Raw genomic sequence first — 27330 nt, 5'->3', positions numbered from 1 at the left:
AAAAAGAGACGCTTGTGTTTGCCGGATACTCACATAATCTCATGCATAATAGTGAATCATTTTGTGAGCGTCTTTTTTATCATAAACGGTTTTGACGTGTGTGCAGCAGGCACGTATTTTGACAAGACACGTGATGCACATGGTTTACATGACACTCCGAACACATATTATGAATTCACGCCCCTCTGAAGAGAAGTCCCCGGCCGCCATTGCAAAATATTGTGTTCTTTATTGACATAAATGTTTGAAACGTTGACAGATCAGAACCTTACATGACTGGTGTGATGTGGTTTCTGTATTAAGTTGAGCCAGAGGTCGACTTAGAATGACTCACAGTCATAAGCCTTTAAGATTTTGTGATATTACAAAGAAAAAAATTTGGATCAGTTGGGGCAGGTGCTTGACATATGGAATAAATCCTCTGGATGACATCATCTAATCACTATTTCCATGCAGAAGTTAGTTAACTGTTATTCAAACACATGCTGTATATTATGTAAGGAATAATTGATGACGAGTCATTGAATTATTCGAAAATAATGCACACCCAGGGTGGTTATGCCGCACGACACAAAGCAGACCAGATTATATTCAAATAATGTCAATTATTTTAATTATTTTGCTTATACCCAGGTTACCACAGACATTGTCAGGACATTGCTCTGGTGGTTATTTAAAGACATTTGACGGTTCAGGTGTGCATATATCGAAATATAATTCATACCCGTGTAACATTTCTCAATCAATCAGAATAAAGCATTCAACAGCCCCATGGTACAACAAGCTTTATTGGCTTCAATGAGTCATAATTAAATTGATTTTTAATTATGATCACAATTTACTGGTTAATATTTAGGGCAGTCGGTCAGAATAAGCATAACACTTTGGATTAATGTGCTGTTTTGCTCCAAAACCGGTAATGTTCTGTGTGGAGGATTATAGTACTAATTCAGCTGCCTCATGCCGAAAGAATTACTGCCACAAGTGGATTTTTAGAAATTATTCTTACCGTAATAGCAAAACAGATAGCTGTCAGCAGCTTAATTTAACCTTTGACATGAAGTTTCAATGCTTGACAAATTGTACTGATTTCTGCATAATTATTATGCTTCTATATTCTTAAACGTAATGGGGCTTAAAGGGTTCTTTGCAGCGATGCCATAGAAGAACCATTTTTGTTCCTTGAAGAACCATTTAGTCAAAGAATCATATACCTTTTTATAACCTAAACAACCCTTTCTCACTATGAGAAACATTTGGTGAATAAGAAAGGTTCCTCAGATGTTAAAGGTTCTTTATGGCACCATTCAGCAAAAAAATGGTTCTTCTATGGTATCATGAAGCACCTTTATTATTAAGAGTGTAGTTGCAATGAATATTTAAAAGGCTATGAAAAATGATAAATGTTGGTTGAAAAGAGATTCAAATGATGAATATGTAAATCAAAGAGTGTGATGTATATGTTGAAACGTTGTATTGCAAGAGTTGGTGACACAATTGACATACTCAGTAAATTAAGATGCTTAAAGGAAAACACCACCATTTTTTAATATTTTACTATGTTTTTACCTTAACTTAGACAAATTAATACATACCTATCTTTTTTCAATGCATGCACTTTTAATCTTTCTACAGCGCCTCGTGAATGTGTTAGCATTTAGCCTAGCCCCATTCATTCCTATGGCTCCAAACAGGGATGAATTTAGAAGCCACCAAACACTTCCATGTTTTCCCTATTTAAAGACTGTTACATGAGTAGTTACACGAGTAAACATGGCACAAAATAAAACTTTTGTTTGGAGCCATAGAAATGAATGGGGCTAAATGCTAACACATTCAAGAAGCGCTGTACAAAGATTAAAAGTGCACGCATTGAAAAAAAAGGTATGTATTAATTAATCTAAGTTGAGGAAGGAACATAGTTAAATATTGAAAAACGGTGGTGTTTTCCTTTAAATATGCCAAAAAATGCATTGAAATAATATGTTCAATTGTTCTCTGATATCTACATTGAAGGTCTATGGCTTAATTAAGTGCAAACATTATCCAAAGACAGTTTTACATGTCCATTTACAACCCTAGGATTTGCTTTTAAATTGAAATAGTCTTATTTGAAGGGGTCATGAATAATAATGTTGAGCCCTGTTCTGATTGGGTGTTTCACAGAGCAGCTCTTTTCAGTAGCTCTGTGTTTGTAAACAGAGCTTATGTTTAAGTCTGTATCAGACAAAGATACAGATTTTGAGGAATAATCAATTGTTTAGAGATCAAATGTTATCTGAGTGGTAAGTTTGTGTTTTTTTCAGTAGGCTTTTGGCCAGCAAAACGCAACCGTAGCGTCAATAGTAGAACTTCAGCCTTTTCTGGGATTTTATGACATTTTAAAATCCTATATATTATCAGGTTAATAAGTCATAAAGTATTGCAGTGTTTATCTATCACACTTGTATCAGTCATTCACATCATTTGTTTAAACTAATTCCTTGGCACTTAAATTAAGCAATCATTGTATTCGAAACACAAGTAGCCCTGTCTTACTGTGGCTGAGGGTTGCCAAGCACATTAAAGACACGAGCCAGACTAAAGCTTTTCCCTTCTGTTGAAGTGGATTATGGGAAATTGATCGCCCTTGTTTCTGTGCAATTGATATGCCTTTGAAATCTCACCATGACTGAGATCCCGAACAACGGTTTCAGCTCAATGTTTTGCATGTACGGTTCAGTTTCTGTGCCTAAACTTTCTGACACACACTTCCTACAATGTTCGAGGTGCCTGTCATGCCGAATAATTCACGGAGGGATTTGGTCTGGATTTTAATGAGTTTAATCCAGTGTTAAACAAGGCCAAAGTTTGCAGGCTGGAATGTGGCCCACTCAGGCCGGAAATGTTATATCTCAGAAATAGAGGCAAATTACATGAGGTTTTAAATAAGTGTCACGTGCTGATGTTCTGCCTTTACTTTTGCATCTCAGGTGGCATCGTGTAGGCATCAGCGTTGAGAAGAAAACCGTGACCATAATAGTTGACTGTAAGAAGAAGCTGACCAAACCCTTGGCCAGGAGTGACCATGCCGGTATTGACACCAATGGCATAACAGTCTTTGGCACCAGGATCCTGGATGAGGAAGCTTTTGAGGTAAATCGGATTTATACTTCATTGTAAAGGAATGCATGAGCGGCTAGAGAGACTATACATCAGCTTTGCATAATGAATGAATTGTCTTGTCTTTGATGTGTTTAGTTTTACACTAAGAACATCTGTCCATCTGAGAGCAGTCGAGTAAATAAGAGCTGGTAAAATATTTATGGGCCTGCCCTGGAAACCTTTGCAAAACGTGCCATTCATTTTATGACAAATAAAACTAGCATGTGGCTGAAAGTAACTAGCCTATAAATAAGAGCTTCAATCTTTAAATTCTGCTTTAAAATCATTATAAGATGGTTTGCTGGGCTTGGACATGATAGTTCTAGTCAAGGTGGACTTCAGATGGTTTTGCTGGTCTGAACATGATCATTGCCTTTTGACTACGCTTTACTGTTTACAGTCTTCCAAACAAGTAGTTCAAGATGTTTAGCTATGATAAATGGCAACATTGCACACAATTGGGGGAATGCCTCAACAATGAATTTGTGCCATATGTATTGTGTCGCCGTTAGCTAACACTTATTGCATTAGCATCCTTTATTGCTGTCTTTTGTTCTTGCAAGAGAACGATCGGTATTTATGCTCCATGTCCATGGTCTGTTGTTAGCATTTATTTTTTATTTTTTGGTGGTAACACCAAACATTGCATTGTGTGTTATTGTTTCCTCTGGTCAGTAGTGAATTTAACAGGGCTGCTTTCCACCAGAATCACCACGTATGCAATGTATGCTTGTTTCTTGAAGGTCAATAATAGAAATATAATACATAAGGGATAATTAACGACGGGCCATTGGTGACACCTCGGGTGTGCATTATTTTTCAATAATTCAACGGCCCGGAGTCAATTATTCTGCTTATACTATGGTTACCACACCTCAAGACATCAAATAAATGATATATTTAAAGGGATTCGTCAGTTTCTGTACTCAAATTGCTATTGTGATTAGGACTATTTCATCCGCGTCTCATCCAACGGCTCTTTTGCTTGTTCCAAAAACGTAATTTTAAACCTGGCAATGGAGGCTTGAGCCGTTAATAGCATTCTAATGCAGTTATTAGAAAGAGAGCGAGAGGGACAGAGACACAGAGAGAGAAAGAAAGAAAGAGAGAGCGAGAGAGAGAGAGCAAGAGAGAGAGATTGTTTGAATGAGGCTACCTCTGTGCGTCTCTTAACAGCGCTGTTATTGCCTCGGAAAATCGTTTGTCATGTTGTTTTTGTTAGTCCGTTATTACAGTTAACTATGCGAAGTGATATGGAACTGTAATGCGGTCAAGAGAGCTTCCTGGAACTACGTTCGCCATGCGTTTCCCAGAAAATAATTGCACACTTCAGAAAGTTCATCAGCCAATCAGATTCAAGAATTCAACAGCCCCGTAGTATAACCCAAAGTAAACAATGACGCGAGTTATCGTCTCCAACGTAAAAATCTTTTCTCGGACTTCAACAAACACCCAGATTGTAGGAAACAGTTTACTTCCTGGGATTTATGATGTAGCGAAGACCGACATTATCATAATTCCTCACAGCCTGTAAGTTAAATCCTGTTAGCAACCGAATATTTCAAACATGGTAAGGAGCGTCACAATCAGGGACAGTTGTGTACAAAATCTGTGCCTTTCAGGAAGACAGGGAAATCTGGTGCTCCAAAAATGTACGGTTTGTGGAAAATTATGTGTTTTATAACTATAAACCACGCGAACATGGTATTATACCAAATACACAAAATAACAATGTTTTTTTAGCAATGTAATAGGTGCTCTTTAAGAGTGTTGCTTCGGTTTGAACAAAATAATTTCAAAAGTAATGGTGGATATGGGTTCTTTTAAATATATAACTGTACTGTGGGTAACACAGACAAGCCTTGTGTGCCTTTTGTTTTCCTATAGGAACTTAGGTTTTCCCCTTACATTTGGTTATGAAGGCTTCATTCACCTTGTAATTAAAGCTTCTTAGAGTCAAAGGTCTCTTCATTTAAAGATTGATCTGGCCTTTTGACATGACAGATGGCTAAAGTTTTATAAGCATGACACACACTGTAAAAAAAACTTTGCTGCCTTAAAATTTTTGTTAAATCAACTCAGATTTGCAAGTCATGTCAACAGAGAAGAGTTGTCACAACTTAATAGAAGAGTTGTCACAACTTAATAATAATAGTAAGTTGAAATGACTTGTAAATCTGAGTTGATTCAACAAAAAATTTTAAGGCAGCAAAGTATTTTTTACCGTGCAGTAATACTACTAAATTGGTCTGAAATTTTGTAATGTAATGTGCTTTAAGGAGAGCTAAACGTTTAATATTAAAGGAATCTTTCACAGAAAAACTAAAATTTGCTGTAAGTATACTCAACTTCAGGCCATCCATTATATAATTGGCATTTTTCATCATTAAAAGTCCATGTATACCAGGTGAAGAAAAAATGCTAGCTACATATGGCTTTCATTTTTCTGTCAACTATCCATTTAATTTGGGGATGTGAGGTTGCTTTTGGATACATATGCAAATGGATTCAGCCGTTTATGTTTGTAATTTGACAGCAATCACAAAAAAACATTTTTATTCACTCACTGAAAACTTCTCGATTTGAGAAATCACACAGTCCTCTTTAAAATTGTATCCCAGTGTATAAAAACATCACATCTTGTGGGATTTAGTCGAGGTCAGAGCAGCGGTAAATTAAATTATTAATCTGTTATTGTAGTTATGACTTTGGTGTGATATATGACATTTAAATGTCATTATTCAGTATTTATTCATGTCGAAGCATCAGGTTGACTGTGTGCAGTGTAATTTATCTTTTTTCTCAGCTTTTATTCAGTTTTACTGTGTTGTTTTGTGTGTGTTTGCGCTCTTAAAGTCACAGTTAAGGTAGTGTGGAATGTGCAGGGTCACGTTGAGTTAAAGCTGTAAATAAGGATGTACAATGGCCTGATTGACAGGTGATATTGAATTGCTTGCTTCGTAGTAAGGGGGCCAAAATTGAGGTCTTTGGTCAGTGTTTTCATGTGTGTGAGAGAGAGTCTGGTTACAGGGGGATTGGAAAAGACACCTCATATTATTTATTCCTTTAAAACTTAATTTTTGTGGAAAATATGGATGTTTTGTTAGCATTATGTCTGATTGACAAGACAAGAAAGCGTCAGGAGTCATGAAATTGAAACATGACCCACATGAGGCTTAAACCTCGGTCCCAATGAATACCTGGAATATGTTCATGCAGAACTGAGTACTGTTTATAATCCACTTCTGCATTTTTATTAACAACAATATTAAGATATTAGGAAAAGAAGTTTAATAGGTCATTTAAAGTGATCTTAAATACAGTTCAGTTTCAGAATCTATTTTTTGTCCCTTGCTTTAGGAATCTGCATATTTATAGATCGCAGCGAGAGGTATGGCCAGTTTTAAATTCAGGATCTCTGTTGGGATTTGTGTGGGTCGAAAACACAGAGGTCTCTGTGTGAGGGCATGAAAACTGTGTCTGTTCCTAATGCATGCGGACTTCTGAAGTGTATTCTGGGAAATATGGAGGAAATACCTGGTCAGACCCATAGGAGTGACATACCTTACTGAGGCCTGGATGAATCAACACTTTGTAAGGCTTGTAAAGAAGTCTTTGATTTATGCAGACTCAGAATGAGTTTAAAAGTGTACTGTATACTGGGTTCCTTGGAAAAAATAAGGATGTACTTCTAGAAAAAAATTAGTGCCATGTTTTTTATTTTATTTTTTACTCTGTTTTAGTAAAATCTTGAGCACAGCTTGAGAAACACATTCACACTTTTCAGAGCTTCTGAGTAACAAGGTTGTTGTCTTAATTGCTATATTGTCTGAGAGGTGACCACAACTAATGCCATTGGTTGTGTTATGCAGCCAATCAGCTCGGAGCCCTTACCTCGGGTACATCAAAGGTCACCACTGTTTTGGTTTCACGCTTTTTGCTTGCCACCATTGGCTCGCTGCAGTTCTGTAATTAAAGCGGTTAAGTTCAATTAAATGACCCAAGAAAATAACCCAAATGTTGTAAAGCTGAGACATTACGGCACTTAATGACGGGTGTCCTACTGTGTTAAGTTGCTATTTGAATGGTTTACTTTATGCTCAAGCTGGGGGTCTGAACGTCATATACTTTTTCACACACACAGGAACTTCTAGACAAACTACCTGCTTTGTAACCAGCCTAAGATGTTTACAAATGACTCGTGGGTCATTAGCAGCACTGCATCTTTCCTATTGCATATATGTGCCTTGCTGTAAAACATTTAATCTATCAATAAAACCAGTTCCTTTTTGGCCTTTTTGAAAACATCTGAGAAAGTTCACAAATAAAACAACTTTTAAATGCTAATTGGTTGCACTCCAATCCCCAGCCTGAATTTTTCGACCAATCCTGGTTTATCTGGTAAATTTTCAGAATAGTGCCAACAGCAATTCAGATGTAGCTTGGCATAATATTATTTGTGATATGGTTTGTCCTGAAGCATAATAGCATTTAAGTATCATCTTTGTTTCAGGTGTTTCTGTTAAAACGCCTTTAGAAAAATTTTACAGACAAGCTCAACTGGTAGAGCATTACAGTAGCAGCCCAAAGTTAATGGAGCCGATTCCCAGGGAGTAGCCGTATTGTAAAAACATACAGTTTGAATGCACTGCCTGCTGAAAAATCTAGCTAAGACCAACATAAGCTGGTTTTAGCTGGTCTCCCAGCTTGGTTTAAGGTGGTTTTGCTGGTCTAGCTGTGTTTTGGTCACTTTTTAAGCTTGTCTAGCTGGACTTAGCTGGTAAGGGTGGAAGACCAGCTGACTCACCAGATTTGCCAGGCTGGGATGACCATCTTAAACCAGCTACTGCCATCTCAAATCATCTAAAACCAGCAACCAGCTTATGCTGGTCTTTGCTGGATTTTTTAATAGGGCTGTAAGTCGCTTAGGTTATAAGCATCCCCCAAATGCATAAATGTATTTCTTTGCATTTCAATAATTATAGTGAGTTTGCAAGCTTATTTGCTCTGGGAGGTCAGAATGTCTAAAATAAAAATGATGGCATGAAACATGCTATTCAGTTTTAATGAGGAGGTTTAGCATCCCCTTGTTTTACTGGGCACACCTGAGCATTTTGTTTATTCAGTTGGGTTACAGAGAGCAGTGTAAACACACACACACACACACACATGCGCGCACGTACACACACAAGCCGTCCTCTAACAAGTTGCAGCCTGCTGTTTTTTCGCTGTGGTTGCCTCCCTGCTAGATATCATAGTCTCTCTCTCTCTCTCTCTCTCTCTCTCTCTCTCTCTCTCTCTCTCTCTCTCTCTCTCTCTCTCTCTCTCTCTCTCTCTCTCTCTCTCTCTCTCTCTCTCTCTCTCTCTCTCTTTTGTGCCAAGTGGGAATTTTAATTCTAATGCTTCTTAGCAGGTCCAGGTCTCGTACCAGTAACAAGTATCAGCCATGACAGCGCTTGAAAGCTTCACACATCACATAAGGAAGATCTGGTCCATATATAGTTTATAAGAGACATATGACCTAAAAATTCAAAAGATCTTACAATATAAAGTGCCACACTATACAATACATATGATATTGGCACGAAACAGATTTTATTACAGTAATTTTGTGACTGTTTTCTTATGTATTTAATAAGGTGTTGACCAACAGGTTTAATGAACTGTTGCTTATCCATAACATACTCAACAGATTTTATCTGAGATGTTTCCTGTTGGGATTCCTCTAACCAGGTGTTTCGTGATGACACGTGTTTTATATACCGGCTTATGAACTTTAACAATGAGAGCAGAATTTCCCATTGTCTGGATAATTAGTTTTTTGCAATACTAGAGAGAGAATGTCTCAAATACACATTTTAATACATTGTTAGTTAGTTAGCTACATTTTAAAGGGTAAGCACATAGCTAATTGTAACCATTGACCTCCATAGTAGGAAAACAAATATAAAAAAGTATTATGATATTTTGATAAATGATGGTAAGCACCCCTCGCTTTTAAAAAACATAGAGAAGCTACGGAGTCCGCCACCGGACAAACATGTCATCGTCGGAGACAACTTAGTAAAAAAATGTGTCCGTTAAGGGCTTCTGTAAAAAAAATGGCGGCACAAAATGGCGACTCACATGTAAGGGGACCCTCTGTGTATGTAGATAAAAAAGTCTCGTTCTAAGGTAATAAACACATAGCGGTTCATTATACAAGCTCTTTATACACCCCTGATAATATAGTTTTGTATATTATTTTGCATTTCTGTCAAGAGATCCTTCTAAAAATTACACACTGCACCTTTAATATTATATTCATGCTGTGCTATAATATGATTATTTACATTTACGTTTATGCATTTGGCAGACTTTTTATCCAAAGCGACTTTAAGGTATACATTTTATCAGTATATGTTTGTTCCTTGGTGTTGAACCTAACCAACATCAGCATCCAGGACCAGATCTGTCAGTATTATAATTTAATAAAGGTTTTCTTTGTTGTATTGAGCATACAGTATATATTTAACAGTGTGTATCTTTTTGTCTTTCTCTCAGGGTGATATCCAGCAGCTACTGATTGTGGCTGATCCCAAAGCAGCCTACGACTACTGTGAACACTACAGCCCAGACTGTCACGTACCTCACAAAGACACATTACAAGCACAGGAACCAGAGGAGGAGGTTAGTCAGCAGGACATACTATGACCTTCAGAGGAAAGGGTCTTTGCTGCCATACCCACAATACCCACATGCCAACTCTTTTGACACTGTGACACAATTTGTGTAGTGATCTTATGTCACTATCTGGCCCAACGTATCTATTTAATAACAAAGCAAACATTGAAAATCATACATTGGTGAAATCTGTCTATAAAACTTATTTCAAGCATTTGGGTTATATTTATCTAATCTATTAAGTGGTTTTAAATATAGTTCATATTGATAGATGCAGAAAATGCATGCAACAATAGATCATAGACAGAAAGGTCAATAGCACCCTGTCTGTACCATGACAGTTCAGATATCTGTAATCGATTTTAACCATTACATCCGGCTGAAGCTGGAAGTGGGTCGACATATCCGTGAGACATCAATAAACCTCTTTCTCGTGCCTTATCATAGCAAACGTGTAGCTAAGATGCTGTTCTCATAAGAGAAATGCATCACCAGCCAGCTGGCTGTTGTATTTGCATTCATATTGTGTATAAAGATTAGCATATACTTGTGTTTGAGCTTTGTATTTGAGTCGGTGGCTTAGTGAGCCTTCCTGCTGTTTTGGTGGGTGTTGTTTGTGTGGAATTGAGAGGAAGAAACTGTGAAAACTATATCAGATGAAAGTTATTAAACTGTTCATTCATTAATTACCATCATAATTGATGAATGAGTACAGGGCTGGTCATGTCCTTTTTTTTTCGTAAAATTGACTTTGAAAAGCTGAATCTAACATTTTATAATAATATTAATATCTAAATAAAGTTTATTAACTAAGTTCGGGGGGTGCATGGTAATCCAACCAATCAGCACAAAGATATTTTGTATATTTTGTTTAATTTTCATTTCATTTTGGTGTGTTACTTTAAAAAATATATAAAAATATAAAATAATACAAGTATTTTCAAGAATCTTCAGTATTGTTTCGGCCCAGAATTTTCACTTCGGTGCATTACTAGTTGTAACCACTGATCTATATAAATCATTGTATTGCACATAAAATGATTAACGTAAATCCAGTCATTTATATAAATCAGTGGTTGTAACCAAGAAATAGCTTTGTTCTGATTGGCATCATATATAGCAACTTATTACCAATTCTAAATCATAAAATTGACCAGCATTTGTTTTTTGTTTTTTTTGAAGCAGCTTGAGCCTAAACCTAAAGCAAAACCAAGCTTAAGCTAAACTGCTGAAAATCTTAAATTCATCTACAGTATATTCGCACAAACTATATTGCACAGGATATGTACATACTGTGTGTAAAGTTAATTATAATTAAAATTCCAGTCAACACATAAAGTTTTATATGTAATGTAACTTTAAAATGGTGTTTATAATGGGAATTTCTTTAGATCTGAGTTTATAATCTGCCCTGTTTTAAAAAAGGGAGACTGTAAATTCCACACTGAAACTCCATATAGTTTTAGGCGATTTCAGGCTTTGGCTTTTATCTTTTTTCACGACTGTCCCTGATGTACCGAGCCCTTTGATTTAGCCTCTGTACACCCACCTGTATCAAAATAAGTACATCAGGTGTTACACATTAAAGTAATGAATACAGTATGTACTATGTGCCTCTCTCACATAATAATTAGTCAATCCTGTAAGTCTAACTCTTTCTTTGTTTGCTGTTTTATTTAAGCATTCCTTTTGCTTTTAAGATTTTTTAACCATAACACAGCAGACTAATGTCTAATGTGACAAGGATTTGACACATTGTAAAACAGAACTGAACCATAACATTATGTAATGCACCCAAAGGGTAGATTACATTCTCCATATAGAGCTATATTGTTTGGACATGCTTTACTAACCTTTCTTTTGCCCTCTCCCTGTATGCAGTACACAACTGAATTCGGTGAATCATATGATTATTATGAAGGAATGACCCCAACAGCGACAGATGAATATTCTGAGTCGCAGGTAAATGCAGGAATCTTAATGCCTTTGTGATGTCATGGGACATCTTGCTGTCAGTCTTAGAATCTTTTGGCTCCTCCCATTTTTATGTGCTTGATGACATAGGGCAAACGTATGAGAGCTAAAGATCATATGTTTATATTTCATTACAGAATATTAATATTAATACACTTTAATCCATTAACACACCTTGAACTTGTTTAAATAGTTAACCTACTTTTGCCCATGTAGTGTATGTTTGTCCATGTATGTGGTTAATGTCTATTCCAGTTCTGTCTTGTGTGTTTGTTGAGTATACGAAAAGAAAATACCTTCTTTGTGAACTCATCTCGGTTAAACTTTGGATACTGTTTATTGAACGCTTATTTGGTTCCCTGGATAAGTTTCAGGATAGCTGGAATTTCTTTGAAGCAAGTCTGAAGTTTGGTTTCATATAAAAACGCCAATTAATCCTTGCTTAAAGGGACACTCCATTTTTTTTAAAAATATGCTAATTTTCCAGCTCCCATGGAGTTAAACATTTGATTTTCACCGTTTTGGAATCCATTCAGCTGATCTTCGGGTCTGGCGCTAGCACTTTTAGCATAGCTTAGCATAATCCATTGAATCTGATTAGACCATTAGCATCGCACTCAAAAATAGCCAAAGAGTTTCGATATTTTTCCTATTTTAAACTTGACTCTACTGTAGTCACATCATGTACTAAGACTGACAGAAAATTAAAAGTTGCGATTTTCTAGGCAGATATGGCTAGGACTATACTCTTAAACTGTCATAATAATCAAGGACTTTGCTGTCGTAACATGGCTCCAGCAGGCGTAGTGATTACGTAGTGCCCGAAAATAGTCCCTAGTATCTTAGCAGGGGACTATTTTCGGGCACTGCATAATATCACTACGCCTGTTGCAGCCATGTTACGGCAGCAAAGTCCTTGCTAATGGTCTAAACAGATTCAATGGATTGTGCTAAGCTATGCTAAAAATGCTAGCGCCAGACCTGAAGATCAGCTGAATGGATTCCAAAACTGTAAGAATCAAGGTTTATACTCTAGGGGAGCTGGAAAATGAACATATTTTCCCAAAAAGTGGAGTGTTCCTTTAATGTCCCCGATTATATATGTCATCCTGAATGTTGTTGATGTGCTCTGTCTGTTTTACTTTCACCATAACCTTTCTCCAGAGAGTGAAACGTAGTGTCCCCAAGACATTGAAGAGGACGAAAAAGACCCCAAAAATGTTTCACCAACCCTATAAGTTCCAGGCTCTAAAAAAGGCGGCAATTAAAATGTTAGTTACTAAGAAGAAGAGTTTTGGACACCCGCATTCAACATCATGGGGACACGCCAATCTAGGGGTAATATTACAAGAATAGTTCAGATGTGAACACATCAAGATCTCCTTTCAGTCAGGGAAATCTCTGATGATAGTCTGAGCTTGCCGTCCGCCCTCCTCTCTACACTAGACCGTCCAGGGACGCAGTCGGTCCTAGGGGTTCGACCTTGTAACGCTTGTCATTTCATTCCTTGTAATTCCTACTTTCTTATTTTCTTCCCCCTTTCCTCTCACTGTAAACTGCTTTAGCTTAACAATGTAGACGACGGGGGCTATACAGAAAGTGATATTGACTACGGAACGGTAGATGCTACCGAAACTCTGTCTCCGGTCGAAAACTCTGGACCAAATCAGGTAACTCTTCGATTTTCCTGTAAGCTTTGTTGTGTTGCGAGGGTCATTAAACGTGTGGGAGAAGAAAGACGAACAATTCCGAACAAGGAAGTATTTGCTATGAAATGACAAAGACAACACAATTGAAAAGCAAATTCGCAATTGTTTTGTGTTTTATACTCAAGGAATGTCATTTCAAGAAATGTCATAAATTGTGCACGAAACTCGCCATGTTTTCTGTTTGGCAGATCACTTCATGTACAATTTAAAAATATTAAGCCAGTATTTCTCAGCGGGTTGCCATGCCATTTATGTCAGCCCATTTTGTAGCATCACTGATAAGATAATGCAATAATGCGTTTCCTAAGCAAGCTGATGTAAAGCATCCGCATGCTGATATGAACATCGAATTAAACATTCAAAAGGAACGTCACAGTATTTGCCTTGTTGAAAATTTCTGCACTGTCAGAAAGCTGTCTCTGGGGCAGTATCACAGTTTTAAAAGGTCCTACACTGCAAAAAAATGAATTTCAAGAAAAAATTGTCTTAGTAATTTTGTCTTGTTTTCGGTAAAATATCTAAAAATTCTTAAATTAAGATGCTTTTTCTTAATGAGAAAAACGACCCAAGAAAATAAGTTTAGTTTTTAGACCAAAAATGTCAAATTTAAGTGATTTTGTGCATAAAACAAGCAAAAAAATCTGCCAGTGGGGTAAGCAAAAAATCGTGAAAAATTTTCTTAAACACAAAATTCAAGATAAATGCAAGAAAAATTTGCTTACCCCATTGACCATTTTTTTGCTTGTTTAATGCACAAAAACACTTAAATTTGATATTTTTGGTCTAAAATCTAGAATTATTTTTGGGTCGTTTTGCTCATCAAGAAAAAGCATCTTAATTTAAGAATTTTTAGATATTTTTACTGAAAACAAGACAAGCAGTGTATATGTACCATTCAGGTACAGATATGTATACAGTTCATACCATTATGTACTAATATGGCCTCCTTGGTACCCGTATGTACTCAAAGGTGTACTTTTTTTAAAGTGTACCTCCCCAGTGACAGCTAGGAGCCATTATTTGACTTTTTTCTGACAGTGTGGCACTGCTGGTTTGCTTATATTGGTGTCAATGGTTTTGGTAACAACAAGCAATCACTGCTTTTGTGTTTATTGCAATGTTTGTCAAATGCATTGAGTACAGTAACATTTCCGTGTATTTTATATTTATAATTTTAACATGTAACTGTTACTGTATTCTGCATTTGATCACACCATACATGCTTTAAATTGTGCAAATATAAAAACCTCTTAGACTTCATATATATCTGTCTTGTTTTACCTTTGAAAAAAATAATTGCTTTTTAACAGTACCATATTGTGTAAAAAAGACAGAAATATATTGAAGTCTCTAATAGACTGCATATTATTTAAAATGTGATGAATATTGCCTTTTAATCATTAAGTTAACGCTTTATTTGTCCCCCTGTTAATAAAACAAAAATGCTCACACATTTTGCTCAAATTAACAATTGCTTTATTTTTGCCTTTTTATCCAAATATATTAATTCTTAACGGGACAATAAAGCGTTACCTTTTTGCTGCACAAAATTAAATGCTTTTCCTAATATGCTCTGCATTAGAATATAAACACAGTAGTGTTTGCTTTAACTAACATCCATTTTCCCTCCGTTGCTCAAATTTTCCTCCCGCCACATTATCTGGATAAAATAAGGCTGAGGAAGAAGAGGGTTTTAGTGACTTTGTCACTGAGAGGCATGAGGTTGCTCTGGACCCGACCGCTGCCCCGGAGGCTGTGTTGCCTGGTGGTACCACTGAGCCCGTTGGATTGGATGCGTATGACTTTAAGGAGTATGATCTTAAGGAGTATGATGTGACTGGGCTTGATAAAAATCAGTATGAGTACGGAGCGTACGATGAGTTCGGCAATGTTGCTCCGAACCCCACGGCCAATTATGAGGACGCTTTTGGCCCAGGGGTCGCCGCGGAAACCGACATAGATGAGACTGAAGTGAGGTCGGAAGTAAGTATGGATCCGAGCTGCATGGACAGCTGATGGGGTTGTTGTGCTCGAATCCTATTCTGCATGGGGTCCATCTTTGTAGACAACTTCTGGTTTGACTTTTTTCGGTGGATTGGTTTATGCTAATGGACTCTATTCTTTCATAATTTACTTGCATGGATCGGTGAATGGTGATAGTTTACCTTTAACCTATTCCTATAGTAGGTCGACTCTTTGGCATCTTTAAAACATACTTTAGAGACTTATGCACCTTTTCAATTTGCCTGAATTTCCAAAAAAATCTGATTTTTCCCTTTCACCCATTAAGTCATCCAAAGCACACTTTCATAAACACACAAATCTTTACACCGACGCTCTTAACCTGTGATTTGAACTCCCTGACTGTCAGTGCCTTATCTTCCATGGTGCCCCAGGGACACAGCAATTACCCCATACCACAGACCCAGCTGTCTGCACATACACACCCTTCTCCTCCTCCTTTCCCTAAAGAAGCTCATACTTCCCCCATGTATTTTCCAAACTTTCAGCGCACCAGTAGCCATCTTATCACCCACCTGTGCACAGGTTCAAGGGTGTGATGATGTCATAGTTTACTACGGTATATTTCACACATATATTCCTCATTCACTTAACACTCTGTCACATATCTATCTATCTATCTATCTATCTATCTATCTATCTATCTATCTATCTATCTATCTATCTATCTATCTATCTATCTATCTATCTATCTATCTATCTATCTATGTGCCTGACTGTCTCATTTTTTATTCCTTTATGTTTGCAGGTTGGAGGAGGTGCTGTTTCGGGACAGAAAGGAGAAAAGGGAGAGCCTGCAGTTATTGAGCCGGTGGGTTAGAGACAACAATGCACAAACCTATCCTTCAACACTTAAAAGGGACATATCACGAAAATCAGACGTTAAAGTGCTACGATTGGGTCCCCAATGCTTCTATCACACTAGAAATGTGAAAACGTTCAACCCAATAAACCATTCTCTGCAAGCATGTGAAAAATTAGGTCATTGAAATTTGGCTCTCCTTATGATGTCATAAGGAGATCTTATTATCATAATACCGCCCCTTATTCTGCCCTATCCAACCACAGCACTGCCATTTAGTTCAGAGAGAAAGAGAGATAAAAAATAATTGATAGCACAGTTGAGTTTGAATTGCATCAAACCACCATCATTTTTATCAGTGTTTGCACTTCATCAGCTCATTTGCATTTTAAAGGACACATCCAAAATGGCATTTTTGCATGCACCTACAAAGTGGCAATTTTAACATGCTATAATAAATTATCTATATGGTATTTTGAGCTAAAACTTCACTTATGTGCTCTGGGGACACCAAAGATTTTTTTGACATCTTAAAAAATTCTTGTGACATGGCCCCTTTAAGATTAAATGCCCTGTAAAGTCTAAATCGGACAGCTTAAACTTTTAATTCATGTTTGTTTGCTTTAAGGGAAGGTTTATTGTAGTACACTACTGCAAGTATGAAGCTATGTAATACATATTAATATACTGTTATGTTTTTTTTTTTATAGGGAATGCTTATTGAGGGGCCCGCTGGACCACCTGGCCCTACCGTAAGTTCATTAGCATCTTGTATTTTTCGACTTATGTGAACCACATTTGAGCTATCATTGTATTCTGATTTGTCTTTAACTTAATTTGATTTTCTCTGTTTTTAGGGACTACCTGGTCCTCCAGGTTTGCAAGGTCCCCCTGGCCCTGGTGGAGATCCAGGTGACAGGGTGAGAAATTATTACTTAGATCACTCCATGGTCCCATCTGGGCTTATGAAAGTTTCATGTTTTGCAAGATTATTATTATTTTTTTTTTAATGATTCACATTATGGCCACAAACGGTGCTAAATAGCACTAAAAGTGGTTCAGTGGCTCGTAATTAAAAGGGGAACCATTATAAGTGTTATATAGCACCTATGTAGTACCATATTGTGCTCCCTGTATATAGAACCATATCTGGTGCTATAGTGGTGCTTTATCACCCCCGGATGGTTCTTCTTAGGTGCTATATTGCACTAAAAATGGTTCCCATATGATTTCAAGCTTTTAGTGCTATTTAGCACCAATATTTTTTTTGCATTGCTAAGAGACAGAAAACAGAAACACAAAATGGATTTAGAAGATTTATTGTGTTAGTCAGTTGTAAAAAGTCATAAAGACATGTCAGCAACAAATAAATAATGCTAATTTATTCTGAACAGGGTCATGGCCGAGTCCTGACCCCAGGGCTACATTTACACCATTTCCTCTTGACATCCGGATGTAAAACGGCAACCTATTTTTTATTTTTTTTTAATCACACGATTGTTAAATGTTGGTGAAACTTTCTATCTGTCAAAAATTGGAAATATATGATATATTAAGTGCATCAGAATAAGTGGCTATTTTTTAGTAAGTAAATTCAAGCAAACAATTCCTAGGCACTCCGAATCTGTTTGTTTAGGTCTCTATTTATCTGTTTACAGTCTCAAACTGTTTGAGCATAATTATTAGAAAGTCTCACACCCACTCCAAAGTCTGTCTGGCACTCTGATGTTAGGTTTATATTGTGAATATCGCATGTCTTTGAAAACACACACACACAAACACACACACGCTACTGATAAAACTAACAGACATACCACTGCACAATATCCTCATCGGTAAATCTGATATAATGATAACGCTATTTAAATAGTAAGAATAAGAGTTTAGTAATAGTTTAAGAAGTTAACTACAGCTTGCAGAAATGCTTTAGAAATATTAATTTCAATAAAATACACAGTTGCACTTTTCTAGGTAATAAGATCTTCCTATTTCCTTTAACACTTTGATAGGAGAAACTTTAAAATAGACATTTGTAGTGTTACTTACAGTGACTACACTGCAAAAAATGACTTTCTTGTTGTTGTTTTTTTCAGTACAAATATCTAAAAATTCTTAAATCAAGATGTATTTTCTTGATGAGCAAAATGATCCTAGAAAATAAGTCTAGTTTTTAGACAAAAAATATCAAATTTAAGTGAAATAAGACAAAAAAATTGCCATTGGGATAGGAAAATAAATCTTAATATAAAAATTTATTCAAGAAATATTCAAGAAAAATGGCTTACCCCTTGGCAGATTTGTTTAGCTTGTTTTAAGCACACATTCAAATTAATTGTATATTTTTGTCTAAAAACTATAGACTTATTTTCTTGGGTCATTTTGCTCATCATGAAAATACATCTACATTTAAGAATTTTTAGATATTTGTACTGAAAGCAAGACAAAAATTTTAAGTAAGAAAGTAATTTTTTGCAGTATAATGCACTGCAAAAAAATGATTTTCAAGAAGAAAAAATATTTTTGTCTGTATTTTTGTCGTGTTTTCAGTAAAAATAAAATTTTAAATTAAGATGTTTTTTCTTGATGAGCAAAACCACCCAAGAAAATAAGTCTAGTTTTTAAACCAAACAAATCAAATTTAAGTGAATTTTTGCATAAAACAAGCAAAAAAATCTGCCAATGGGGTAAGCAAAAAAAAATCTTGAAAATTTTTCTTAAACACTAAATTCAAGAAAAAATTGCTTAACCCATTAGCAGTTTTTTAGCTTGTTTTATGCACAAAATCACTTAAATTTGATATTTTCGGTCTAAAAAGACTTATTTTCTTGGGTCGTTTTGCTCATCAAGAAAAAGCATCTTAAAGGAACAGTATGTAAGAAATTTATATAAAGTAATCATAAAATGGCCCTAATATGTAACTAGAAATTAAGAAATCATTTTCATTTCAAATACTTATATCACTGACAACAGTGGTCCAGCCAGGATATTGTCATTTAAAAAGTGGAGTTGCAGCCCTCAACTGATGTTTATGTTGTCATTTTGTGCATTGGCCACCAGTTGTGTGATTGCAGTACCAGTTGTAGCCACAAGTTTTGTGATTGCAATACCAGTTTTGGCCACAATCCTACATACTGTTCCTTTAACTTAAAATTTTTTTGATATTTTTACTGAAAACAAGACAAAAATACAAAGACATTTTTTCTTGAAAATCATTTTTTGCAGTATGGTTACTTATGCTATTTAACATCTGCCCAAACTGCAAAGGTGAAAATGTGATACAGCATTTAGTAAATATATTGTTAGACATGTAGCAGTAGTGTTTACATTTCTCTTTAGCTAAAATCATTTAAACACAAAAGTAATATTTTACTATAATAAATGGTCTCTCTCTCCCTCTCTCTCTCTCCTAAAGTCTCTCTGCCATCCTTTGATCTCCCTCCCTCTCTCATTGCTCTCCATTCTCGTACCTGGGTGTTGTCAAGTGTCAAGTTACTGAATTATATAATTTTTTTCTCTTCCCCAGGGTCCAACCGGTCGTGCTGGTCTTCCCGGAGCGGATGGTATGCCAGGCCCCCCTGGTACAATGCTGATGTTGCCAGTAAGACCCCTAAACCATCTATATATTTGCATGCAAATAAAAAAACACTAGCTAAAATGCACAGTAGTTTCACATTGCATAAAGGTATAACAAGAGACATAAGCACAGCAATGTTTATAAATGGATAAGATGTGTAGTAGTTTAACATTAATATAGTTAATGCACTGTACTGTGCCTTATTTTACTATAGTGATGGGCTTTAGTGTACTGTAGTAAATAAATTCATTTATTTAAAGTACTTCTATGTATGCATATTTTTCAATATGTCTGTTCCCTGGTATTCGAACCCATCGATGCTATCACAATGTACATAAAGTACAGTACAGTGTTTTTAAGTGTTAAAAGTGATGCTGAATGTCATGCTTGTGTCGTGCAGTTCCGTTTCGGTGGAGACAGTGAGAAAGGTCCAGTGGTGTCCGCTCAAGAAGCCCAGGCTCAGGCGATACTCTCACAAGCCCGGGTGAGTACACAACATAGGCAAAGCAAGCAAATGGCTCCACTATTTTAGCTGTTTGCCGAGGGGGGAGGTGGGCGACTCTTTACTGTTTGTAAGAAAAAGGAGGGGTGGAAGGTCAAAGGGCGGGGGAGAGATTTAGTCTGGCCTTGTTTGCGCTAAAACAAGAGTGAAACGGAGCTGCAGAATGTCTTTTGACTCACGACGGTTAAAAATACTTGCAAGGTTCACGACCCGCAGAGGGGCGACAGGTGTTGCACATTAGTGTGAGCGCTAATATCTGTCTTTGACAAATGTGCACACTTCCCCACCTCCTCTGGTTTCTCATAAAGACATTAGGTGTCTGACTGTTATCACCGAAAATGTATCATTCGGGATGTTTTCTGATTCTTTGGTCTGTGTCCACAGCTCGCCATGAGAGGTCCATCAGGTCCTATGGGTCTCACAGGAAGATCAGGCCCTGTGGTGAGTTTCAGTTACCCCATGACCTCTGAAAGGGTCTCGCTCGCTCCAGCATGGTGCATAGACAGCCACATTCCCTAAACTTGATCCAGTTTAGTACACCAATTCAATAAAATGCACTGAAACTAAATATTGAGGTCTTGTAACTTAAAAAATTCGACTTATTTTGCTCCACCAAGTGCTCAGTTTGTGCTCCATTAAGCAGAAGACCTTTGACTGTTAGCTGGTTTCAACAAGACCTGTTGATACACGATCAGCCAGTCGACTCAAGTCTAAACCACTTCAGGCAGGAAATTTTCCAGCTCAGATACGACAAACTAATAGCAGAGATAGGAAAAAAATGAATGTTCTAGACAAGAAACAACACAGGTAGTCAAACCAGGACTAACATGCATGAAAGACTAAACATAAATCAGGCTGCGATCTTTAAAATTATAATATTTATCTCAAAGAGAAAACTGTTTGAAGGATGGTTGTGAATCCTTAGATGTGTAATTTTAAAGCAGACATTACTTACAATTCCAAATTATTCCCAGTTTTTTTTTTTTATTGTAGGGTGCATTTAAGGAATAGACACAAACTTAGCCTACTCTTAAATTTTCTTTTAAATCAGAAAAAAAAATATTATATGTCTGACTTGAAAGGGCACCATCATTCAGTCATCATATGCAGATGCTAAAAATACATTGACAATCCTCCAAAACAACTACAATGTTTCTTAAGTACTCTGTAAGAAATCTCTGTAAGGAGCTGTATTTGCTGAGAAAGATTGCCACCTGCTGTTTGTATGCATACAATGCAGAAGTGTAATATACTGTACTGAATGGCTGTGTTATAATACAAACATGTTGGGTGGATCTGATGATGTCTGATGTCTGTCCTCAGGGTCTTCCAGGACCTCCTGGACTGAAGGGAGAGAGTGGAGATCCTGGTCCTCAGGTAAGATTGTTGAGACGGTTAAATTGCTTATTTTTTACATTTTGCAGACATACATGTCATGTAATAATTTACATACCTACATAATTATGTATCTATCCAACACAGGGTCCAAGAGGTATGCAAGGCCCACCAGGACAAATGGGCAAACCCGGCAAGAGGGTAATTTTTTCTTTTATAAGTAAACACCAAATCAAGTGTAAAAAAAAATGGTTGCTGAAAACTGTCCACCTACATATTGTAACACCCTGTGAAATCTATATTATAAAACATAAGATTAAAGGAAAACACCACCGTTTTTCAATATTTTACTAAGTTTTTACCTCAACTTAGATGAATTAATACATACCTGTCTTTTTTCAATGCGTGCACTTTTAATCTTTGTACAGCGCTTTGTAAATGTGTTAGCATTTAACCCCATTCATTCCTATGGCTCCAAACAAAAGTTTTATTTTGTGCCACCATACTTACTCGTGTAACTACTCATGTAACTACTCTTTAAATAGGGAAAACATGGAAGTGTTTGATGGCTTCTAAATTCATCCCTGTTTGGAGCCATAGGAATGAATGGGGCTCGGCTAAATGCTAACACATTCACGAGGCGCTGTAGAAAGAATAAAAGTGCATGCATTGAAAAAAGATAGCTATGTATTAATTCATCTAAGTTGAGGTAAGAACATAGTAAAATATTGAAAAATTGTAGTGTTTTCCTTTAACACACTGCAAAAAATGATTTTCAAGAAAAAAATTTTTTTTAGTATTTTTGTCTTTAATTTAAATTCTTAAATTAAGAAGCTTTTTCTTGATTAGCAATACAACCCAATAAAATAAGTGTACTTTTAGACCAAAACTATCACATTTAATTGATTTTGTGCATAAAAACAAGCAAAAAATTCTTGAACATTTTTCTTAAACACTAAATTCAAGAAATTTTTTTTGCTTGTTTTATGCACAAAATCACTAAAATTTAATATTTTTGGTTAAAAAAAACTAGATTTATTTTCTTGGGTCATTTTGGTCACCAAGAAAAAGCATCTTAATTTAAGAATTTGTATATATTTTTACTGAAAACAAGACAAAAATACTAGGATTTTTTTTCTTGAAAATCATTTTTTGCAGTGCAACATATACATTTTACATTTAAATTCATTGAACTCTGGGATTCGAACCTATGAGCTTTTAAGCTCTTAATGCAATGCTCTACCAGTTAACCATGAGCCAAATACTACTTGGATAATTTAGGACCTTTCATGAATTCCCTGTGTCTGGTTAGTGAGTGGACACATAATGATTTCTAAATGTTATCATCTTTGATGTGTCTGTGACAGGGGCGTGCTGGAGCCGATGGGTCCCGGGGAATGCCTGGAGAGTCAGGAGCCAAGGTACAAAAAAACTACATTTTTCTCATTCTTTACTCACATATTTAGAATCAAATTGAATAGTTATAATCTATACTACCTTACACCCATCAGTCTATATTTTATACGTACTGTGAGATAAATGTTTAAATGTTTTATCTGGTCTTCACAGGGTGACAGAGGTTTTGACGGGCTTCCAGGTCTACCTGGTGAGAAGGGACATCGTGTAAGTACGGGTAGTCAAGGCACACACACATAACTCAGGGGAACCCTTCAAAACTTTGTCTTTGTGGCAGAAATTGGTCAAAGTAAATGGACAGGATTGTCAAGAATGGGTTCATGAGTAATAGATGAAGAAATTTGTCCAACTTGTGCTTTTCTTGATAGTCTGACATGTAGCTGAATCACAACACTGTCAACATACTGTGTTGAAATACTTTTGGTCAACGATTAAATTCAGATTCAATTATTCCTGTATAATGTCATAACTTTACTGGGTTAAGTTTGTCTTTGTGTACCTACTGTCATAATAATACTGGGTTCCCTTTCAGTCGGTCACTACGATGTCACGTCGTGCCCGACGAATTGGGACGTGACGTCTCCGTTCCCTAGGGAACGAGAGTTACATCCGTAACCGAGACGTTCTTCATCATCTATTGTAGTTTCCTACATGCAAATCCTTTATCTTCAAATGCCATGTTTCTTTTGGGAAAGGTCATAATCATTTACCATAATTAAAGTAGATACATTTGTCTAAAATGCACAAAAACAAGCAGCCATTATTTGTTAGCAACTAAAATAATGAGGGCACAAGACAACAAGGATGTCAAACAGGCACCAGACTGTGTAGATAGTAATACAAAATATATAATACATTTGTAATGAGTAGATACAGCTTGCACTTGTTTTTCACATTTCCTACATTGATTTTGAAGAAAATCTGAGGAATGGATAAAAGGTGAAACGTGCACAGATAAATGGTCTCTAGATGTCACTGCAATACCCTTTCAAAAAGCACACATTTCCAAATATGTACAATATGCTCCGGTGACAGCTTGGGACCGTTTTTTGAGCATTCCCTTTGATGGGCTCCAAAAAGGGTCCCTAACGTCTTCTTTTCTATCTCTAACAGGGTGAGAATGGTCCTCCTGGACCCGCAGGATCTCCCGGAGAAGATGGACCAAGGGTAAGTGCTTCTCTTAAAAACCGGAAGTGCCCTCAAAAATCTGTTGATTTAACTATAAAAATAACTCCATGGTTTTTTTTTCAGGGAGAAGATGGAGAAATCGGACCGAGAGGTCTGGCTGGTGAGAGCGTAAGTGCATACCTAATTGTAATTTAGTTACAAACTAACTTTTATTTATTTCCAATTTGCCACCAGGGGGCAGTAGATCTCAATAGTCTATTTATGATGCACCTGAGAATATTTGCACTCTGTAATCTGAACTTCTGTATCTTCACAGGGCCCCAGAGGTCTGCTTGGTCCTAGAGGTCCTCCTGGGCCACCCGGGCAGCCTGTAAGTGATTTTCTATATCATTTTGCGAACGTTGGTGGCTTTCTGTTAATCTCTCACCGTTGATTTCTGCAGGGAATTGCTGGTGTTGATGGTCCACACGGTCCCAAAGGAAACATGGTAAGAGATGTGATTAACACAGCCTAAGCATTCCCGAGATAAAATAAAGCAGCGAAGCTATATATCTTTATGTGTTAGCCTAATGGTTAGTGTTTAAGATGTGCACTTGGCCAAACCAAAAGACTGTGAGCTTTAAGGGTTAATTGCTTCACAATACGGATAAACATATCATGCATGTCCTTACAGATAGTTTAACAGTAGAAAATGTTTTTAAATGAACCTGTGTAGATCCCAGATGTGTTGTTGTACATTCTAGCATTGTGACGCTTCCCATCTCTCTGTTATATAGGGACCACAGGGAGAACCAGGCCCTCCGGGACAACAGGGAATCCCAGGAACACAAGTGAGTACAAACACATCTTAGACATAGAGAGTTCAAACTTGAGTTAATATGACGTTTAACTAATTATGTTCATCATTATCGTGATCTTTGTACCAGCCGGTCCTATTGCTGTCCATTTATTGTAATTTCTTCCATCCACTATGTCTCCCTTCACAGTGTGTATAATAAAACAAGGATTTTATGCCGAGGATTATTTGTTAATTGTCCCAGACCTGTTTTTCTTGTGCATTGATTTTGGCGAATTAAATAAGAGATAAAATGAGTTATTATCCAGACAGATTTATTTTTGAATGCTTGTTTTCAAATGGCTCTCTCTCTCATTGAGGCTCAGACGATGCAGTAAAATATTTTTGCTGGTCTGAGAAAGCGTCTCATTCATAAAGTCCCACCAGCAGTGGTCAGATCAGTCATCTCAGATTTCTCTTTAGAGCTAACATACACGCACGGATACACACATGCACACTGTTATATACACAAATACAGTAGATCAGCGGCTGTAAATACACACACAGTAAACATTTGTGTTTGCACACACACACACACTCAGACACGCTATGCAAACACTGGTGATCCTGCCAATAGACACACAGTCGCAGTACAATAAGTCCATTATTTGGCATACGTCGTCAGTAAGGGGCAGCTCTCTACCACAACGTACCCCTGTATCTCCCCACCCTGTTTCCACGGCGACAAAGCTTGAGATTTTCTGTCTGTTTTTTTGTTGTACAGGGTCTTCCAGGTCCGCAGGGTCCCATCGGGCCGCCAGGAGAAAAAGTAAGCATGTCAATAAATGTCTTTATAGATTTTTTATTATACAGCAAGTCAGGTGTTTCTGTACTGATTATTAAAAAATAAGGGGCTTTAGTTAACTAAAATAATTGTAAAATGATACAGTGTATACAGTGTATATTGTTTTTCATAAAAGATATGATTTGGGATTCTGTGCGTTAAACTTACCTTGCATCATTTCTCCATGCAGGGTCCTCATGGAAGGTCCGGTTTGCCTGGATTGCCTGGCGCTGATGGACCTCCTGTAAGTATAGGATCTCACTTTTGAAAAATATATAGTATATGATCTTTTCACATTGGATTGCCAGCTTGCAAATTGACTTTTACAAGAACCTTAACCAGATTTTTACCTTTATGCACATTTTGAATGCTAACAATGATAATATGGTGCCCGCGGGCATTACATATTTTTTTTATATATTAGCTTGGCTTCTTTTATGTATGTTAACATTTTAAATAATGATAAAACATATCAACAAGTAAAAAATAAATAAAATCAACAAGTAAAACCAAAAAGTTTTGAGTAGACTATATCAAAAAAGTTATCACAATTGAGAAGACACATGTTTATGAAAGCTCTCATTCACAGCTATTAGCAATTGTCTACCTTTATTTTATTTTATTTTATTTTATTTTATTTTACAAAAAGCACATCACCTTTACTACAATACACAATTGCCTCAATTCACAATTGGAACCCATAATATAAGAAATTATTATTCATAGTTGCTAACACAAAAAATGTGATTTAATGCTTTTGTGGTTAATGCAGGTTGATCGATCATTCATTTAAAGTCTCATCAAAGAGAAAGCACCAATAAAATAATGTTTTAAAATTAAAAAAGCAAACACTGCAGCTAACACACACACACATTACTCACAAAATTCATATCTACTGTCTTTCTATAGGGACATCCTGGAAAGGAGGGTCCACCTGGAGAGAAAGGTGCTTTGGTAAGCACACAGCATTTTTAAATTTTCTTCTCATTCATGATGTCAATATCAAATTAAGTCTCAAATTGTACCCGAAAAGCTCTTTTTAAGTTAATTCAGTCATATATATTTTGATTTCACAATGCATATTTCATAATATTCCTCTGTTGTCATTCTCAGGGCCAACCTGGTCCCCAAGGGCCCATCGGCTATCCTGGCCCTCGCGGTGTGAAGGTAAAACAGTCCGCGTGTTGAATTGAGAAGAGTGCTTGTGTAAAGTAAAATTGTGTAATCACATACCTTTCGTTTTTTAGGGTGCAGATGGCGTTCGCGGTCTAAAGGGAGGCAAAGGAGAGAAGGTGCGTATATATTCACGCTAAATCCATCAGCTACTGTAGATGTTATTAGTGTCACGTAACTTTAATGGCACAATGAGCATTGAAAGTGTCCACAAAATACTCACATCATATCAAGTGCTGTTTAATCATGCAGATAGGCTGAATGATCAT

The 27330-nt window shown here is 36.6% G+C and overlaps 1 protein-coding gene across 1 annotated transcript in view; it reads left to right on the top strand.

Annotated features, from left to right (window-relative positions):
- col11a1a (collagen, type XI, alpha 1a) overlaps positions 1–27330 on the top strand; it is an 83101-nt gene that overhangs the window by 10270 nt on the left and 45501 nt on the right. The window contains exons 4-28 of the mRNA XM_065258485.1: positions 2973–3135; positions 9688–9813; positions 11689–11769; positions 13347–13451; positions 15165–15473; positions 16261–16323; positions 17025–17066; positions 17172–17234; positions 19838–19912; positions 20289–20372; positions 20775–20831; positions 21714–21767; positions 21873–21926; positions 23093–23146; positions 23295–23348; positions 24255–24308; positions 24393–24437; positions 24586–24639; positions 24712–24756; positions 25046–25099; positions 25829–25873; positions 26079–26132; positions 26798–26842; positions 27002–27055; positions 27136–27180. Coding sequence (XP_065114557.1) covers positions 2973–3135; positions 9688–9813; positions 11689–11769; positions 13347–13451; positions 15165–15473; positions 16261–16323; positions 17025–17066; positions 17172–17234; positions 19838–19912; positions 20289–20372; positions 20775–20831; positions 21714–21767; positions 21873–21926; positions 23093–23146; positions 23295–23348; positions 24255–24308; positions 24393–24437; positions 24586–24639; positions 24712–24756; positions 25046–25099; positions 25829–25873; positions 26079–26132; positions 26798–26842; positions 27002–27055; positions 27136–27180 — 1879 coding nt within the window. The remainder of the gene's footprint in view (positions 1–2972; positions 3136–9687; positions 9814–11688; positions 11770–13346; positions 13452–15164; positions 15474–16260; positions 16324–17024; positions 17067–17171; positions 17235–19837; positions 19913–20288; positions 20373–20774; positions 20832–21713; positions 21768–21872; positions 21927–23092; positions 23147–23294; positions 23349–24254; positions 24309–24392; positions 24438–24585; positions 24640–24711; positions 24757–25045; positions 25100–25828; positions 25874–26078; positions 26133–26797; positions 26843–27001; positions 27056–27135; positions 27181–27330) is intronic.

The sequence above is a fragment of the Paramisgurnus dabryanus genome, chromosome 22, assembly GCF_030506205.2.
Source record: "Paramisgurnus dabryanus chromosome 22, PD_genome_1.1, whole genome shotgun sequence".
NCBI classification, from domain to species: domain Eukaryota; kingdom Metazoa; phylum Chordata; class Actinopteri; order Cypriniformes; family Cobitidae; genus Paramisgurnus; species Paramisgurnus dabryanus.
The sequence above is the reverse complement of the archived record's forward strand: the minus strand, read 5'-3'. Positions and strand labels throughout refer to the sequence as shown.